Source organism: Lepidochelys olivacea (genome assembly GCF_965140295.1).
Source record: "Lepidochelys olivacea isolate rLepOli2 genome assembly, chromosome: 8".
Lineage (NCBI taxonomy): Eukaryota > Metazoa > Chordata > Testudines > Cheloniidae > Lepidochelys > Lepidochelys olivacea.
The window spans coordinates 105077876-105091403 of NC_140418.1; the positions used below are offsets into that span (position 1 = coordinate 105077876).

The 13528-nt window shown below is 44.3% G+C and overlaps 1 protein-coding gene across 1 annotated transcript in view; it reads left to right on the forward strand.

Annotated features, from left to right (window-relative positions):
- The window catches only part of TESK2 (testis associated actin remodelling kinase 2), a 123454-nt gene extending 111372 nt beyond the window's left edge, over nucleotides 1-12082 (forward strand). The window contains exons 10-11 of the mRNA XM_084637626.1: nucleotides 3204-3351; nucleotides 7023-12082. Of these exons, the coding sequence (XP_084493752.1) occupies nucleotides 3204-3351; nucleotides 7023-8026 (1152 nt within the window). The 3' untranslated portion in view covers nucleotides 8027-12082. The remainder of the gene's footprint in view (nucleotides 1-3203; nucleotides 3352-7022) is intronic.
- The last annotated feature ends 1446 nt before the right edge of the window (nucleotides 12083-13528 follow it).

The window sequence follows — 13528 nt, forward strand, 5'->3', positions numbered from 1 at the left end:
GCATCCTTATGGGTGCTGCACTACCCACCCTCTGCCTTGGAGTCTTTCATTGGATTTTCATGATTGAGAAGGAACTAGAGTGGCAGCAGGTCTGGCCCTTCCCTACATACATAAGGCTACACAAGGGTGTCTAGGAAGCAGGTGCAGACCCACAGACTGCTGATGAATATCTCTGATCGAGAGTGCCTAGCCGTGCCTACGTTCTGACATGGAGCACACCTAGGGGGACACATCTTGAACTCCAGTTACTGTACAAGGTAACAGCCCTTGTGGCTGTCTCTCTTACTAGGTGGCCAGCTTACAGTATCTTTTAGGCATGATTTTGAGGTACCTGAGCACCTGAATAAATTCAGTTGGAAATGTGGGTGCTCCCAATGAGTTCCGTTGGATGTGGGCCCTCTGCTGCTTTGATAATCAGATCCAACAGCGTCAAGCTGCACACCCAAACTTAGAGGCCACTTCTGGAAATGTTGGCCTTCAGCAAGCTATTTTAGGACAAAGAGCAAGTTAGTGCCAGAGCCAAAAGCAGCCTGGTCTAGAGGAATTGGCATGGGGGAAGGGAGTCAGGAACACCCAGGTTCTGTTCTTGATGCTGCTAGTGACTTTGCCCTATGACCACAGGCAAGTCACTACACCTCTCTGCCTTGATTTCTCCATTAATTCAGTGAAGAGAACACTTCATGGGTTGTTGTGAGGATTGATTAATGTTTATTAAGTGCTTTGAACATTTGAAGTATTCTATATAGTGAGTGCTAAATAGCTTTATTAGAGCTAGGGTTAAAATGTGAGAGTTCCCAGGGCCAGGCTTAGTCAGTTAGACCATGGGGCATGATTAAAATCAGCTTCCCAGCACTAGATGGAATTCTTAGTGGGTGAAGCTTTTCTCTGAGAGGGGAAATGACTTTTATATTCTCATATAAGAATTAGCTTTATTTACGGAGGGAGAACTGTTACTTATCAGCTAGCACCAAATGTGCTCCCCAATTAAACATTCCTTCCCTGAGTGTGACTGTGGGCCCAAAAGCAGCACCAGGAAATACACTGAAACAATTGGCCCATGGATTTAACCATTAACAAAATTCCTTTCACTGTAGGGCATGTTGTAATACATTCAACAAATACACTTGGTGAAAAGGAATCCCGATAAGGTTTCCTTGTATCTTTACACACTCTTTGTGCTTTGCTAGCAAGCGATCTTGCTAGTATGTGAGCTATATCTCAAGGTCTGCACTGAGGGTGGAAGCAATCATATCTCATGTTCTTATTATTTCAAAAGTCAGCAAACAGTAATGGAAACTGTATGGCTCAGCGTAATTAGCTGCACCATAAATATGCAGAGACATGGTGTTTCCTGCAGCAAGTGACAACGTTTAAGACTCTAGGGAGAGCAGTGTAAACAGAAATACAAGTTTAGTGCATAAAAAAAACTTCTGTAATTCACTGTTATGGTTGAATTTAAACATGGCCAAGTCAGGAAATCCAAAATCAAAGTCCCTACTGCAGCTATAAGTCACACTGCATGCAGACTTACAAATGAAACCATGTGTGTTCATTCAAAAAGTTCCATGGGTATAAGGTGGGCTGTGGGATCTACAGTCTTGGGGGCTGAATCCTCAGCTGCACCAGAGCAGATTTAGAGCAGCTGAGGAGGGAGGAGGCAAAGGTGGCTCTAAGTTACCTTTCTGCTGCCTCTACCCCTCACAGATCCTGGCCTAAGAGTTGTTCTGATTTCTTACAGCTTGCGGTGGGCCCCAGGGTCCATTACATAGATAAGGGTTCCCAAAGCAGTGTGCTCTGGCGCCAGCCCTTCCCACTCTCTGTGGCATGGGGAGAGCACAGAGCTGGCTATGCTGGCTTCACGCCACCCAGATATTCTCCTATGTCAGAAATACCCATCTGCCCTTTTGTGCCATTTAAAGCAACCAGAATGGGGCTGAGGATTTGGTCATATATTCTTTATTGTTGTATGTCTGAATTCTCAGCCATAATGTTGCATCCCTGGCCAGTGATTTTAGTTTTCCTCAGTCAGTTCCATCTCCTAGGAACTGCAGGGCAGCTTCAGGGAAGCCTCTGAAAGCCTTTTACAAAGCATTGCTGCCTCCTGAGCATTGCGTTGTGGGTGGGATCTGTCTGAGGCTATCTGTAATGCAAGGACTCTGATTTCGGAGTCAGGAATTTCTTCTCTGTTTGCTTCTAGCTGATGGTCTTCCTGTGTTTCTAGCTTTGTATTTAAGTTAATTTTTATCTGCGGAATTAAACCTTTTTACATAGAGCAGCTTAACATACAACCTGTGCTAAGGCCCTGTATCTAGTAGGCAACCCCTGTCTTGAGTAGCCACTTGAAAGGGTCACCATGGTTTCCCATACAGTTCGTTTTAACCTTTACCTAGAGACTTATTTCTACTTGGCAACAGATTTTCGCTGGCTCAGTGGTGGTCCTGTAAGATGCTGTTCACAGCGTATTGGCTTTATCTACCTATATACAGTCTCGCTTCTTGTCTGCTGCAGGAATTCTGTAGTAGAGATCCAGGACCAATCACACTGGGCACTGTGTGGAAACGAACAAGGGCAAAGTGGAAAGCAATAATATTTAAAGGTGTCAGATTCTTGTCGAATGAGCTAGGCTGTCTGGGCAGCTTTTCATAACAGCCACTAGTAGTTCAAGGAAAAATTTAAAAACTTTTTAAATAGTAACATGCCTATGTAGGAACAAACAGCTCTGAGTATAATTTGCACTGATCCAGGCATCCTTTGAAACTGGATGGCTATGTAATCCTTCAGAAGTTACTGCGATCCAGAAATGAGATCCTTGCACTATGAACTCCCCAATACAAATAGGAACGTTGCACTCCCCCTTAGGGAGTTTAATTAGGCTCCAGATCGTGTCCACTACATAGGAAGCCTGAGGCTTGACAGTTAATTGTGAAGTCTTCTTTGTAATTGTAAATCAGCTCGGCTAAGATTTACTAATGGACATAGGCTGTGATACGGACTTGCTGTTCCCCCCCAACTTTCGGTCACAAAGTTTGCACTGGGCATGGAATTATGTTCCATTTTCTAAACCCCCCCCCCCCCCGGCCCTTCCCCCCAATAATCTGAATTTACTAAATTCCTGAAAACTGTCCCTTCATCTGCACAGCTCTGTAGATAGGATGGCTTGGAGGAGACTACTTGATTTATTTGGCTTTTGCATACATTCACAGATGGACCCAAAATTACGTCCTTCATTTGCCGACATCGTCAAAACACTGGGGGAGATTTTAAACCGCCTGAGAAATGAGGAGTCTGAAAGAGAGAGGAAGTTGCTGAATCTGGACGGCCCAGAGAGAAAACCTATCTCGATTTCCAAAGGTGTGAGTGAGGGGGATACATTTCTGCAAAGGCTGTTAGAGATGACTGTAGTGAAGATAAAGTGCTTCATGTCACAAGGGACAGTTCCTTCTGCCCACTTCCTGCAAAAAATGTAAAAACAGAGAAGTAAGATTTAAGACTTTTTTTTATTTTCTCCCAGTTCCTTCAATGAGCTCCATCTTGAGCAGTGTGCTGGAAAACACTTGCTGCAGTATCTGATCATAAAGGGAATATAGAAGCTCCTGCTCTGAGATGGACTGATAGTCTATCCAACAATGTCTGTCTGTCGCTCAGGTATTTCAAGCACCTGACAAGAAAGTGCTGATATGGCCCATATAGAGGAAGATGCTACTCCTGACAGGCACTCTTAATCACAGTGACCTCTATATCTCCTGCCACAGTACCACACATTCCTTACAGACCATGTTCCATAGAGAACGACTTCAGACAAAAGTTACTGGCCCTTTTTGTACGTTTCCTTTCTTCTGTAAAGCCAGATGCCTTAGTACCACGGGTCAAACTGTGCACAGGCCTCTGAGGGAAAGGGCATTTTTTAGATACCTCTATAACCAATCAAAAAGCTGTACCTCCTGCTATTGCAGTTTTAAGCTCTCAAATTTTGCAAGTAGCCAGAGCTACAAATAATTGTTGCCTCCCCTTGTAAAGCAGTGATGGGGTTCCAGGGACTCTCAAGTTGCTGAAGGGTGTCGGATGGCAGAATTAATCCTGGCAGAATTGAATTTGGAGGTAGACAGTGGTGCGTGATAAATGCAATTTTTCATGTCTTGTCAGTGTGACACATGGCTTATCCCCACCACACCCTGGTATAAACAGAGCACTCTGGTGTATGTACACGTAGCATTTGTGCAGTGCTTTGGGATCCTTCAGGATAAAGGGCACAGTAGATACAAGATTTGTATCCCTTGCCCAGAAATGCTGTGAGCTCTGGAGAAAAGGCTGTAACTGAAACCCAGTGGGGAATGTTTGGTGGCCTGGAGAGTCTTCCTGTGCGGCGTCATAGCGCCACCTAGTGTGTGGAGGGATAGGACCGCTTGCTGCAGGACAGTGAGACGTCTGACTAGTTTGCTGCTTTTATAAAGAGTTGGCTTTTGGGGTCGAAACCCAGCTGTCCACTTCTAAAAAGCAAGAAGTTCTACACTGCAAACAGTGAAAAACAAGAGGGTGTGCACCAGTGGGGTGCTGGCGAGGGGGAAAGCCTGTGCCATGGGAAGCTCCCCTTCTTACGCTGACTCTTTCTTCCTCCCTCTTTCCCCAGCAGCTCTCAGGTTCCCACAGTGATGGGGAGATGTTACACAGTATTCTTTAAAAAAAGAAAAGGAGGACTTGTGGCACCTTAGAGACGAACCAATTTATTTGAGCATGAGCTTTCGTGAGCTACAGCTCACTTCATCGGATGCATTCAGTGGAAAATACAGTGGGGAGATTTATATACATAGAGAACATGAAACAATGGGTGTTACAAGTGAGCTGTAGCTCACAAAAGCTTATGCTCAAATAAATTGGTTAGTCTCTAAGGTGCCACAAGTCCTCCTGTTCTTTTTGCGAATACAGACTAACACGGCTGCTACTCTGAAACCTGTCACTTAAGGTGAGCTATTACCAGCAGGAGAGTGGGGAGGGGTTGCTGGCACATGATAGCATGTACATTGGTCAAACTGGACAGTCTCTGCGTAAAAGAATAAATGGACACAAATCATATGTCAAGAATTATAACATTCAAAAACCAGTTGGAGAACATTTGTCTCTTTGGTCACTTGATTACAGACCTAAAAGTTGCAATTCTTCAACAAAAAAACTTCAAAAACAGACTCCAAAGAGAGACTGCTGAATTGGAATTAATTTGCAAACTGGATACAATTAATTTAGGCTTGAATAGAGACTGGGAGTGGATGGGTCATTACACAAAGTAAAACTATTTCCCCATGTTTATTCCCCCCACCCCACCCCCCACTGTTTCTCAGGCGTTCTTGTCAACTGCTGGAAACGGCCCACCTTGATTATCACTACAAAAGGTCCCCCCCCCACCCCCGCTCTCCTGCTGGTAATAGCTCACCTTAAATGATCACTCTCATTACAGTGTGCATGGTAACACCCATTGTTTCATGTTCTCTATGTATATAAATCTCCCCACTGTATTTTCCACTGCATGCATCCCATGAAGTGAGCTGTAGCTCACAAAAGCTTATGCTCAAATGAATTGGTTAGTCTCTAAGGTGCCACAAGTCCTTCTGTTCTTTTTGCGAATACAGACTAACACGGCTGCTACTCTGAAACCTGTCAGTATTCTTTAACTGACCTCTTTCACTCTGGACCAGTGATGTCCTTAAGAGCACAATCTAAACTGTAGCAGGGTCTGAAGGAAAAGGAGGTATCTATATGTGTCTATCCCACAAACAAAAATCCCAAGAAGAAAATATTCCACTTCTCACCTAATCAGTCAGCATTGCCCTGTGGTAGCTGAGGGGGACTTTCAGAGGCCCCAAGCAGAGAGAGGCTCCCAACTCCAATTGAAAGTCAATAGCAGTTAGGTGCTAACTCTCAGGAGAGCCTTTTTTAAAAATTTCCTCCTGAATAATTGTGAATATCTCTTTCCACCCTGTTTTAATGATGCAGCTTTTATTACACATATTTAAACAGTGTTTATAATCTCTTGTTACGAAGTCAAACTATTGTCTCCCTAGTGTCTGAAATGTACTGTGTGAAGGCTCATATGGAATTTAATCTCTCCACTTCCAGAGGGATGTATTGAATTTTTTTTTTTTTTGCCTTCACCTTTCACAGCACGGGGGTATCTTAAGCTTTTGTGAAAACCTCACTCATCGCGTTTTTGTGTTAGTATTTTGTGCTCTAACTTTTTTTAATGGTAAGTTTCCTCATCAGATCCTGCACTTGAGTTAGTTCTGCTAGTATATGGAACACAAAAGAGGCTAGAAAAAGAGAACACCTACTAACCCCCCCCTTCAAAAGACCTGTTCGTTGGCCTGTCAGTTTACTGACATAGGACTTGAAGGGCCACTCAAAATGGAGGGTTTGTATAAAAATTTTAAAACAGATGAACAAATTTTCATTCATAGCAAACTTTGTAGAACCACCATCTCCTTTGGGTTTTCACTTCCCTGCTGTATTGCCGCTAGAATTACCTCTAGCATGGACAGATCTGACGATAAATAATAGTTCAACCGACCAAGCTGAGTTAAGTGCAGAAAGTAAAACCACACCAATGGTGAAAAGCAAATTCAAACTTCAGAATTATTTCAGTTTAAATAATTTAAGAGGTTAGTAGCACAAGGAAGCAATACTTTTAAATGATTATTTCCGTTGTCCTTTTTAAATTAAAAAAAAAAGTCGCAAAAGGACATGGCTCCATTTTAGGATGCTAGATGTGTATCACTCCGTGTTCAGAGCATACGCCTGCACTTGGGAATGAGGGGAACAAAACTTTCCAACCTTCCTTGTTCGCAGGGATCCCATACAAGAACGTGCAGGTAACCCAAGAGCGTGTGTTTGTGGAGGATGCTCCCTGTAAGAGAGCATCACTTATAAGTCAGGAGTCTTCCCCCTTCCTTGTAAGGTTGTGATTCAGACGGAGTGAGCCAGGCCAGCAGCATGTCTGGCCACAAAGCTAAAGGTGTTTCTCTTCTCCTTTTCAGGGCTGAGTGAAAAAGGACAAGGAATAAAGCGATTGAGTTCACTGGATGACAAGATCCCGCCCAAGTCACCCCGCCCACGCCGCAACATCTTGCTGTCACGCAGTCAGTCAGATATCTTCTCCCGCAAGCCCTCCCGGAAGATCAATGTACAGGACCCCTACTACACACCAAGCAAGGGGGCGGCGCGGAAAGTCAACCCCTTCAATGCCAGGGAAGACCTGAAGGGGGGGAAGATCAAATTTTTTGACATGCCAAGCAAGTCTGTGATCTCCCTTGTGTTTGACTTGCACTCCCCAGAGGCAGAGGACTGCCTGAAGACTAGCCAGTCCCTGTCCAGGCAGGTTTATAGCACGGACTGGCAGGAATTCTCTTTCCCCCCTGGGAGGCGGTGCAGATCTCTCCCAGTCTCTCCCGAACTTCTGCATAAAGATTATGTACCTTTTGGGGGTCTGTGTTCAACTGTCAGTAGGTGTGACTCGACCCAGCTAGGGGCTGAGATGCGGCAAAAACTCCTGAGCAGTAGTAAGTATGGAGTATCAGAAATCCCTCCCTTTCAGGCCAGATCTCACAGGCAGGATTCTCCTTCGGTGCCAGAGCAAGAGGAGGACATGGACTACTCCGATTGGCCAGAGTCCCAGGAGGAAAATGGATTCTGTCCTGTTAAAAACACAAGTGAGGATCCAGGATATAACCAACCGCTAGTGCAGGCTCAGTCCGAGTCCCTAAGATACAAGGGGCGCTCAGCCCAGAATTCAGTCAACTCTGAGGAAGGCAGCTCCTTGAGAGTGTTTGCGAGCTCTGAAGACATGGAGGTGGAAGATGAGATCCGGAAGAACTTGCTGCCAGAGGCTTCCAAATCTCCATTCAGTGTTAACCCCTCTGTGGAGCTGGGCAGAGAGACGTTGTCATTTGAAGTGCTGGATATGGACAGCTCTGCCCCACTTTCACTGGCACCTCCTAATATGTCAGCATCTGGTGGCACACAGTCAAAATGTGACATTTAAGGAGAGGGCTTAAAACCCAGATACATTCTTGTGGGGACAGACTGTCCCCATTCACTTACTTTTTAACTTTTTCCTGTAGTGCTAAGTCTTGGATATTTCAGTGGATCATAGAAACCGGCCATCAAACAGGAGGCTGCAAAGCGCATCTGAAGAGACCGTTGTTTTTTTTTTTATTTTATTTTTAAATGTGTCCATCATCCCTTAGTTCACTACAAGAGGCAACTACTGCAACCAGCATCGGGCAGGATGCCCACAAGGTCCTATAATCATTGCAGGGCTGTATGCAGCAGGAGCTTGGTAGTGTGTAAGTGATTTGAACCACAGCCCTGCATCTTTCACTTTAGCACTCTGTCTAGCTGGTGCGTGTGAATTCAGTTGGGAGCCTTGTCTAATATTGGAAGAAAGGCTCTCTCTTGGACAGTGCTAGGCAGATATAAATGCCTTCAGAGCTCTAACAGGATCTGCAGGCTCACAGCACACTCTTGAACAAACTGATCTCAAAAGCAAGGAAAACACAAATCTTCTGCTGGTAGCAGTCTGAAAACTTAGCAGCACGCCAAGTACCTGCTGATTAACAGGAGGAAACTATTCTCTTGTATGCTTCTTGTGCCCTGGGGTTCAGTTTCTGATACAAGGATCTGTTAGTCCCAGTGAAACACGCTGGCTCAACAGCCTTGGAGACTGCAGACCCATGTGCATCCCTAGAACAGCACAGGCCACAACACTTCAGGTTCTCCCCAGACACGCAGCTGTCTGTGTATCTTAACCTGCCACAGAGGGAGATTACTGTAGGGTTGAAAGGGGAGCTCAGACACCAGGCACATTCATTCACTGGCCTCTCATGAAACCGCAAATAAAAGCTTTGTGTTGTGGACACTTGTCCACGAGGAACTGAATTGACACCATCAACTCTTTCCACATACACTCACCAAACAGCACTCTGGGAACAACTCGGCACTCACTGCTGACTTGGCCAGGCTCGAATCAGTCACCCAGAGACAAAAGGGTCCTGTTACCCTTTTCCCGTCCTGTCAGACATCCCATTCCTCCTAATGTGATGCTGGTGTAACTGCAATAACAATCTGTCCCTATTTACACCAAGCAGCTTGATTGATACATTTGTCAAAGAATAAAAACCCTATAGTGCAATGGATGTTGGCAGCAAAGCTTTCAGCAATGTTCATGCAAATCTAAAGAAGCTTTTCACTGAGAAGGGGATTAGGACAGACTCATGATAAAGGCTTTCGGCTTGTTAGAGACACTGAAGAAAATCAGTTTCTCCCCATAAATTCAATGTTCTGTATTGCTTTGGCAAAGAGAAAGTAACAGGCAAGTGTATCTCCATTTGCTTCTGAGTGCAGTTTTATTTTTCCACCAGAATGTAAATTTGAAAGAAACAATAGTGTGTTTAAAGCCAGCCACTGTGGGCACATTTGTGTGTGTCTGAGAGGCAGGTGCTAGCCCTGTGGTAGATAGACATAGAAAGCTTGTCCTGTGGTTCTATTTACACAGCTTCCTGTATGGTCCTTTCACCTGCACTTCCTGAGATTAGAATGTGTGGGGTTTTGCCTGCATTATCATTCCGGGCTCTCACAGGGCCACATATCAGCTTATCTGTAAGACTGACATTTACAACAGGCCCTCTGTATCACTTGATGGCCCCTGGTACTTGGGAATTTCACCCCAAGTACTAATGTGGAAACTCTTGTTTCCATGCAGCAGCCTTGGGAGAACTCAGCACTGATGGTGGGAGAGGAAATATAAAGCAACAGTGTCCCTTGATGGAAATTAGGTTATTCCTCTGCTTGTCTCACCCCAAAGAAATAGAGGATGAGGAAGAAGGGGTTTTAGAGACCAGCTAGGAAAGTTGTTTGAGAATGAGGGATGAATCCTGGGTTTGTGGGGTGGTAAATTGTCTCCTGGCCCATGAATTACTTAAGATTTCCTCTCTCTCAGTGCTTGTGTGAAAGTGGCCAGCAGCATTGCCCCTTCCCATTGGCTGTGAAGAATTAAATAGGAATCCCTGGGCCTCCTTGAATTCCTTAGCACAGCCCTTGCCAGTGGGACAGGTCTTGGTAGCATGAAAGAAAAAATGTGTATCCCTAATAAGGTCTTTTAACCCTTCTTTGCTCCTGTACTCCTCCTCCATCAAAAAGGTGCTGATTTCTACAGCAGTCCTTTTCCCTTCTTCTTCGGCAGGTTTTCTGTCCTTGTGCATCCTCTCGGGGGGGTGGGGGGGTTTGGGAGGCGACTGTGGAGCTTCTTGGCTGGCAGGTGCTACCCACATACATGCAGTTTCTGTTCAAGGCTGAGAAACTATCTAGCTAATCAAAGTAACAATCATCCAGCTGATGCTTGTTTTACAATTGTAGCCATTCGCAAAGGAAACCATCCTCACCAGCTGCTATTGTCACAAGGCAGGGTTAGGTTTGTGACTTCAGGCAAATGAGCAATAACAAGAAGTGTTTATATTTGGAAGCTTCACTGGATTGCAGGGAATCTAACCAGCATCCTACTTCTCCCTTCAGTCCCAGTGGAGAGACTGAGTAAAGAAATCACGCCTCGTTTGCTATTGTGTTTGTTAGATCTTAAAACAATGATGCTGTTGCAACAGCATCTCGCTGGGGATGCCTGTTGCACTGGAAGCTCTGCTTTCAGCTCTTCTGTTAAACTTGACTGTGAAGCTCTTGTGTTGACAGGCATGGGATGCATCCATGGCTCCAGTCAGACTGACTTTTCCTGCCCTGGGTGAATTGCTTCCTTGCTTCAGTATCTTTTAAAATCTGTATTCCCCAGCTGTTGTATAAACACCATGGCTAAAATAATTTTAGTTGGGGGGAAAAGTATTCCACTTTTTAAACAGAAAGCCAGCTGTAGGGCACGGCCCTGTCGCTTCCAGCCTGCGGTGCCAAGTTGGAGATAGGTCACAGAGATGGAAATGCCAAGGAATGGTGCTGGACTGTTAACGTGCCATCTTTCCCAAGTACCAGGTTATGTGTGGGAGTGGCACGTGAATGTAAGTCTGGTTTTTCAATTGGTAAGTCTCTCCGAAAACCAAGTCTTTCTGTGGTCTGATTTGGTTAACACTAATCGTTAACTGTCCATCTGGCCACGCAGAGCCAGACTAGATTGGTTAGATGGAGCTTGGTCGCTCGTCCCTCCACAGATGCTGTTGTCCTACGTGGAATAACTAGTAGCCCATACTGTGAGGCAGCTTCTCCCAGCTACTGATGACCATTAATACAAACTGCTAAAAATGAGTTCAGGCAAACCCCTCTTTTTACAGTAATGCGATTAAAAGTTGTTTTGTTCCGATTGAATTTTATCATGTTTTTGACTTTTCTAATAGATGCAATTCTGGCTTTTTAAACTATTTCTAGACACTGCTACGTCTCCTTAAGAAATCTAACTTAAATTCACTTTAGCTGTTTCTATGTTGGATTCATTTAAATGTCTGTTATAAGCTATTTTGTTGTTGTTGATTGGTGACATACAAGAAAGAGAGCACATATGGTAAATTGCTGCCCCTGACAAGAAGCAGATGCAGGGCAAAGGGCTACAATAGGTTTATTCTGCTTTGTTGAAAGGTGTTGCTGTACAGAACATTTCTTGCCAGTACAACTAAAGACACTTGAATTATTCCTGTTTGCACTTAATGCTATTGTTATACCGCATGTCACTACATTTCTATGCAAAAACAAATAACCTTTTTGGGCAGGTGGATATTTGATTAAATAAGTTTAAAGATCTTTGCAAGATGATCTATTTTCATATTTATGAAGGAGTTTTATGTCTTAATATTTTGCAGTCTGTAAATAGCTAAACTTGTAATTAAAGGCTTAGGAAGAAGTTTGTAGCCTGTGTACAATAGTAAGTTAACACTGCCAGAAAAAAATCTTTGCAAAACAAGTTTTTTCTAATATTGGGGATATTTATGAATATGTAAAGAAAGCAAATCTTGTTTTTATGTTGATTGATCTTCTGACTTTTGATGTTTTTTGAACTATGGAAATGGTGTATGTTTTATTGGAACTGCAATAAGAAGTAACCAAAGATGAATCTAGTTAAATATTTTCATAATTTTTTTTCTTGGTCAGTTTTTGTAAACTGTTTCCCAACTTGCTTTCAAAATAAAAATAAAAGAAAAACATGATTCTTGTGGTCAAGAGGACAAAAGTGGAAAAACTGACTATCCTATAAGCTCATTAAAGTGTTCACAGTTCCTAGGTATGAAATACAAATTTGGTTTCATATAGCGCCTTTATTTGTAAAGTGCTGAGTTACATGCAGTGGTACCAGAAAAAAAAAAACAGCCTCCCACGTGCATCCTACTCAGGGCAATGTTGGCGTCCGGGTTACTTATCCATTGTCTCTTCCCGAAGTGTCTTATGCTGCTCAGCACCTGGAAATGGACTGCCCCACAGCATTAGCAGCCTACCTTGTTCTTTGGCAGACAGCGATGGTGTTGCCAAAGGACAGAAAACCAGGAGCATGTATGGTACTGTAGAGAGATGAAATGAGACAAGGGCCTAGATCCTCAAAGGTATTTAAAAGCATCTAACTCCCATTGATTTCAGTGAGAGCTGGTTCATCTCCTCAAAGGCACTTAACTCCCATTGATTTCAGAGAGAGTTAGATGCTTAAATACCCCTGAAGAACTTATCTACAATAGAAATAAGACACCTAGACTGCAGTAAAGCCAGGTGAGGGATGCTCTCTGTGGTAGGTGTTTTGTGTATGTACACGTGGGGTTGTGATCACTTAGTTGCTGTTTTAGCCTTTATAAATACATACGCCCCAAGGGAAGTGGTGGAAGCAGCAGGGCTTTGAGCCATTTCAGCACTAAAGTGCACAAGGCATGGCTCTGTCCTAAAGCTTTGTATAGGCACAGGCATAATCTGGAGATGGGCTAGACCAGCGGTTCTTGCATGTGGCCACCAGGGGCTTTTCTAGTGGCCACAGCTGCCTTGGTGCGGGGGAAAGCAGCCACCCCTCCCTCCCCCAGGGTCACCAGCAGGGCAAATCCCGGGCCCCTTCTGGAACCACAAACACTGTAGCAGCAGGCAACCAGTGTGAGTTTCCCACCTTCCCGGGGCAGTGAGGCTTGGGCTTCAGTGGTAGGCGGCAGGCTCTGGCCATGTGATGGAGGGTTCCATTCCCAGCCACAAGGCTTCGAACAGAGGGCTCCATTTCCAGCCACACACCCCCGCCCCCCATTGCTGCTGGCCCTCTGCCTCCTTATCCACCTCCTCATCTAGGGCTTAATTTGTCCCCCAGCTTGCCAGGGCTGAGTAAATCAGCTGTGAAATGTGATATTAACAAATACCACTTTTCACAATAGCGGATTTACTAGCTAGCAAGTCTCCAAAATAAAAAATCATCAACCCAAAACAGCAAACCATGTCAAGCACCTGTTTCTGTTTAGGTCCAGTAAAGAATAGGGACAACTGCATGTTATTTTTGAGTCTGCAAAAACACCATGCTTAAATAGATTACAATGGA